The 5758-nt window shown below is 39.8% G+C and overlaps 1 protein-coding gene across 1 annotated transcript; it reads left to right on the top strand.

The window, feature by feature from the left end:
* The first annotated feature begins 1753 nt into the window (after positions 1 to 1753).
* On the top strand, positions 1754 to 2227 carry LOC121999385. Its single transcript, XM_042554073.1, has one exon. It carries the CDS (start codon positions 1754 to 1756, stop codon positions 2225 to 2227), a length of 474 nt encoding a protein of 157 aa, XP_042410007.1.
* The last annotated feature ends 3531 nt before the right edge of the window (positions 2228 to 5758 follow it).

Here is a 5758-nt window from a genome sequence, read left to right as displayed (position 1 = left end):
AAAACTTCCTTTCTTATCTATGACATGGCCAGCCACACGCTTATTCTCCAAGCAAGGAAAGATTTTAAACAAAATTAAAATCTCTCTCTTTTATAATCCCTTTTGTGGATAATTATAAAAGGAATGTTTTATGAATTAAAATCTCTCTCTTTTAAATCCTTTTATGGATATCTATAAAAGATAAGATTTAAAATAAAAACATGGTTTCATAAAGGAAAGTTTTATAACAAAAATTAAAATCTTTCTTTCACATTATAGATAACTACAAATAAGGAAAGATTTCAAATCTCTTTTTTATTCCTTTGTACAAATTTATAAAAGGAAAGATTTTAAAATTTAAAACTCTCTTTTTTAAACCAACATAAAAGGAAAGTTTTTAACAAAATAAAAACTCCTTTTTATTTCCTTTTACAACCGATCTAAAAAAGGAAAGTTTTATATTAAAATCATCCTTTTAAATCTTTTTTATGAATATCTATAAAAGGAAAGATTTTACAAAATAAAACTTCATTCTCTTTATAATGTGGTCGACCCCTTGCTTGGGCACCAAGCAAGGCTTGGCCGGGCCTAGCTTGGGCTCCAAGCTTAGCTTGGCCGGCCCCTTGCTTGGTCTCCAAGCAAGGCTTGGTCGGCCCTATCTTGGGCCTTAAGAATCTAGGCTTTGGGTGGATATAAGGCTTTTTATAAGAGGCTACATTAGGGACCTAGAGGAGAAATTGGTTTTGGTCTCCCGACAAGCTTGAGCTTCTCGTATTCGCCCCGAACACTCAACTCAAGTTCATCAATAATATCTCATTCGACTAAAGAGTTGTTATTGCACTACTGCACCAATCTCATATTAAAATATGGGCTCCTTCTTATCATGAGTGTGTTAGTCTCCCTATTTTTAAGATATTGAATGCCCACTAATTAAATGAGTTACTAACAACTCACTTAATTAATATCTAGCTCCAAGAGTAGTACCACTCAACCTTATTGTCATGCCGGACTAAGTCCACCTGCAGGGTTTACATGACAATCCTTATGATCTCCTCAAGGGGGCATCATCAACCTAGATTACTAGGACACAGTTTTATTCTATTATCAAACAACACACCATATAAATAATATCATTTCCCAACTTATCGGGCCTATTGATTTATCGAACTAAATCGCATCCTTTGATAAATTAAAGAAATAAATATTAAGTATACGTGCTTGTTATTATATTATGATTAAGAGTACTCACTTCCATAATAATAGATGGAACTAAAGATTAAGAGCACGCACTTCCACAGGGAGCAAACACCAGAAGATGTAAGATAGCCAAATAGCTCAGATAACTCAGTTTGTCTCAAGAGCATAGGGTACATTCCCAGGGAAGCCAAATTTAAATCCAGTGGAACATTGCAACCGCATTGAGCTGAGGAGGGAACGTAATGTGGCAGATCCTCAAATCATTACTCAGAAGGAGCTTGACACAGAGAAGTAGCCCTCTCTCCTATTGCCCAATCAGACTCAAAACAAGGATGGAGAAGAGGCTACTAAAAAGATTGAAGAAACTCTTCAAGCTACCCCACAGAATCAGACGATCCCTCTTCCTTAGAAGCTTATAGCATCCCAGAAAGATGAAGAGTTCAACCGATTCCTAAAGAAGATCAAAGAAACCTGCATAGAAGTACCACTGATAGATGCGCTGCACCAAATGCCGAAGTTCGCAAAATTTTTAAAGGGAATTTTATTTAACAGGAGGAAAAAAGGCGACTTCGAGACCATGGCGTTGACAGAGAATTGCAGTGCTTTCCTTATGGTGAATTCTCCACCCAAGCTTCAAGATCCAGGAAGCTTCTCCATACCGTGCAAAATTGGTTCTGAACTCATACCGAGAGCTTTTTGCGACTTGGGGGTCAGCGTCAACCTACTTTCGTACCTTTTATGCAAGAAGCTGGGCCTCCAGAACATTAAATTGACTACTATGACACTGCAATTAGCTGACCATTCATGCAGATACCCAATAGGAATAGTGGAAGATGTGCCAGTTGAAGTGGGTGGATGTATAGTTCTCACATATTTCATTATCTTGGATATGGAGGAAGACCCTAAGATACCGATTATCCTTAGAAGACCATTCCTTGCCACAGCTGGAGCCATTATCGATGTAAAAAGTCATAGGTTGTCCTTGGAGATTGGCAAAGAAAAGATCAAGTTTGATTTATCATATTCCTCCATCTGCAACCCTTCTTCTTAGGGAAATTCTCGCAAGATCAACATACACAAAGTCGAGGAGTGAAATTTCCATGAGAGTTCCCCTCCAGCAAGCAACATGAAATACATTTGTCCTGCATGAGAGAAAATGAAGGTGCAGGCTGGAGCATTAACCCTAGGATGAGAGTCATCCTTCCACAGGTTTAGTCCGCATTAACTGAAACGGGGTTGAGCTAAAGACCTAAAACAAGCACTTCTTGGGAAGCAACCCAGGGTTTTTTCTTTCATTTTAGTTCATCATACTTTTTGTCGTTCTATTTCTCTAGTGAGTTTTAGTCTAGTATTTTATTTTGGGTATTTCATGTTTAGGATGTGCATAGCCTCCACGAGCTGGCCATGAGTGTTTTCATGGGTGTGGAGGCGATGGAGGAGCCAAAATGACGAAGAGTGAATCACTATGAGCTTAAGGGAGCTGGCTGTGTGACCTCACACGGCCGTGTGAAGCCAATGTGGAGACTACAGCCATGGGTCGTGCAAGTCTGGACGACCGTGTGGATTGTGCAGAGAAGAAAGAGGCACGGGTCGTGCCAATTGGCACGGCCGTGCAGCCCTGCCAGAGATGAAGAAGATCCAGGTCATGCCAACTGGCATGGCCGTGTGACTCATAAAAGGAGAAAAAGACAGGGGTCGTGCCAATTGGCACGGCCATGCCACTTCAGCCGAGGGGAGATAGAAGGAGGTCGTGCCAATTGGCACGGCCGTGCAGCATCCCGTTTGACCCGGTCGTGTCTATAAGACATAACTGTGTCTCAACCCGTGCATGCTGCCTCCTCTTCCAAGAAATCCTATTTCCATCTCCCTCTCTCCCAAAAGCCTTCTCCTCTCTACTACACCTCATCAATCCCTGATTTCCCACCTCTAGAGCTCACTTTTGTTTAGATCTACATCCAAATCTAAAAATTCTTCAAGTCACAAAATTGAAAAGAGAGAAGAAATTTCCCTATTTTCCCTTCCTTCTCCTCTCTATTTCCATCCTCAAGACTCATTTCCACAAGAAACTCCTCAAAATCTTGCACCATGTTGCAGATCTTGAAGAGACTTCATAGAGGAAGCGGTGGATCTAGCGAAGGAGACGCATCGAGAGGCGACAAAGGCAAGGGGAAGGCTTCATCATCGAAGGGCAAAGGAAAGCGGGCGGCACGCGACAAAGGTAACGAAAATGAGTTCAATATTATTTTTAGAAATCATGAGCAAAAAGCTAGATATGATATTCTTATCGTTAGAAAAATCTTATGCACTAAATATATGGATCCCACTACTATGGATGTGCTAGGAATTAGGGATGACATAGATTGGATGATTAGTGCCTTAAATTGGAACGATATAATGTACATCCATGCACCGACTTACCACCGCCTAGTTCTTGAATTGTTGAGCTTGATAGATGTTAAATTTCCTTCTGAGGATGACTACGCAGGAGTCATAACTTTTAGAATGATGAATAAAGAAGTTCGGTGGACTTTTAGTAATTTTAATGATTGTATTGGGTTACCTACTGGTGGTTCACGTGGATTTGATGGTGGTATTAAGTGGAACGAATTTTGAATGCCGATTACCAGATCACAAGACCCTTATGAACACTCTAGAGCCAACGCATCCTGGATGCAAAACCTGACCTTTAGATACCTTCACAGAGTGATGAGTAAAACAATCTTTGGTCGAGGAGAGAGCGATGGGGTGGTTAAGAAGATAGAACTCTATTCTCTTTGAGCGATGTTAAATAAAGTTGATTTTGATTCAGGGTTTCATTTCTTGCAAACTTTGTGGAAAGCAGCTAAGCCATCTTCGGGGATGATAGTGTTTGGAGGATTAATCACCCAAGTAGCATTCAATCTGGGTTGTGCACTTGATAGATTAGAGGTGATTCATGGTAATGACAAGATCAACATCGATTCTTGTCTTGCTATGAAGATGATTTGTGGGGATGAGAATGAGTTTGCTTTCCCTAGAACCAATGGTTTTCCATTACTCCTTCCTTACCCCGAGTGCACTTCAGTTTGTGACCCCACGAATTGGGTGATTACTGATTTATACCCCGAGATTGTACCTTCCATTGTAGAAGAACCCGAGTACCTCCAAGAGCCCTCGTTATCAGGATTCTCGCAGCATTCTGGATATCGGGAACCTCCTAGACACTCTTTTGCTTATGGCACGGGATCCTCTAGATTTGATTTTTCTGATTTCCGTACCTCTTTAGACTCCCTTCTTGAGAAGTAAAATACCCAACAACGATTATTGGAGGGTCGCTTCAAGCTATCTGATGACCATTTTAGGGAGGTATAGGACCATTTTTAGTTCATTAAGGACTTCTATAGTCAGGTGACGGGGTTCGTTCAGGATTATGATGTTGACCAGGAAAGGATGAAAAATTTTATGGATGATATGGATATCACTAGACAACAAGTAGATGCCCTATATCAATATCATCAACACCTTGGCCATCTTCCTGGTATGCCTAGGTTGTAACACCCACAAAATTATAAGATAAGAATATGGATAGTATTTTCTTTAGAGCATGAAAGTAAGAGGAATCAAAAAGATATAATAGAAATAAAAAGAAGGAGAGGTTGAGGTTTGAACCTTGAACCTCCCACAAATGATAGAGTTAAATTAGTGTGAAGTAACCACTAGAATAATGAATAATATTTGGATAGGAAGGAATGAAAAATTTAGTTAAAGGTGAGGAGAAAATAAAAGAAAACTAAGAAAAAGAGCAAAAGAAAACCAAGTGGCTTACCTCCTCTTCCTCTTGGTTAAGAGAAGAAGCAAGCAAAAGGTGAATTGCCTTCCTCTCCTCTCTCCCTTCTCATTTTCGTGGGAATTAAAGAGAAGTTAAAGGGGGGGATGAATGGGGACAAGAATCCTTCCCATGATGAAAAAAAACGATTAGAGGAGAAAAGAGAAAAATGAAATTCTAAATCTTCTTCTTCCTCATCCTCTTTCTCTTCTCCACCGAGAACTAGAGCTCTCCTCCCTCATCTCCAAAAGCCAAGTTTAGGTTTTCTCTCTAAGGGAAAACAAATACTAGCAAGGAGTCTCAAGGTCTACCTCATACAAGAAGAAGAAAAATAAAAAGGGAAACTAGGAAGAGAAACTTCTCCTCCCTCCTCACAAGGGTACCACTTCCTTAAGGATCAACAAGCGAAAACTATGTAAGTTTCCCCTCACCTGTGGTACAATAGCTCATGTGGTTTTCATGAAGATAGATTTCTTAAAAACCTAGGGTTGCTTCATGGAAATTTCGGCCAAGACAAAAAGAAGGATCTAAGGAATTTTAAGACCTAACTAGATATGCTCATTATATTTCTTGTGACATGTATCTTATGGTAGGAGGTTAACCTAATGTTTCTATACTAGAATGTTTAGTTAGAACTTAGATTCATGATCCTAGACTCTCGGCCAAGCATGAACAAAAGAACTAGGTAAGCTTAAGACTCAAACTAAACATGCTCCCTTGTTCTTATGATATGTGCTCTATGATAATGGTGTTGTTAACATTTTCTCCTACTTGTAT

This window comes from Zingiber officinale, chromosome 7A (genome assembly GCF_018446385.1).
Source record: "Zingiber officinale cultivar Zhangliang chromosome 7A, Zo_v1.1, whole genome shotgun sequence".
NCBI lineage: Eukaryota > Viridiplantae > Streptophyta > Magnoliopsida > Zingiberales > Zingiberaceae > Zingiber > Zingiber officinale.
The sequence above is the reverse complement of the archived record's forward strand: the minus strand, read 5'-3'. Positions and strand labels throughout refer to the sequence as shown.

What these genes read in the sequence shown, in the direction of transcription:
- LOC121999385 (XM_042554073.1), top strand. Translation starts at nt 1,754, where the DNA reads ATGGCGTTGACAGAGAATTGCAGTGCTTTCCTTATGGTGAATTCTCCA.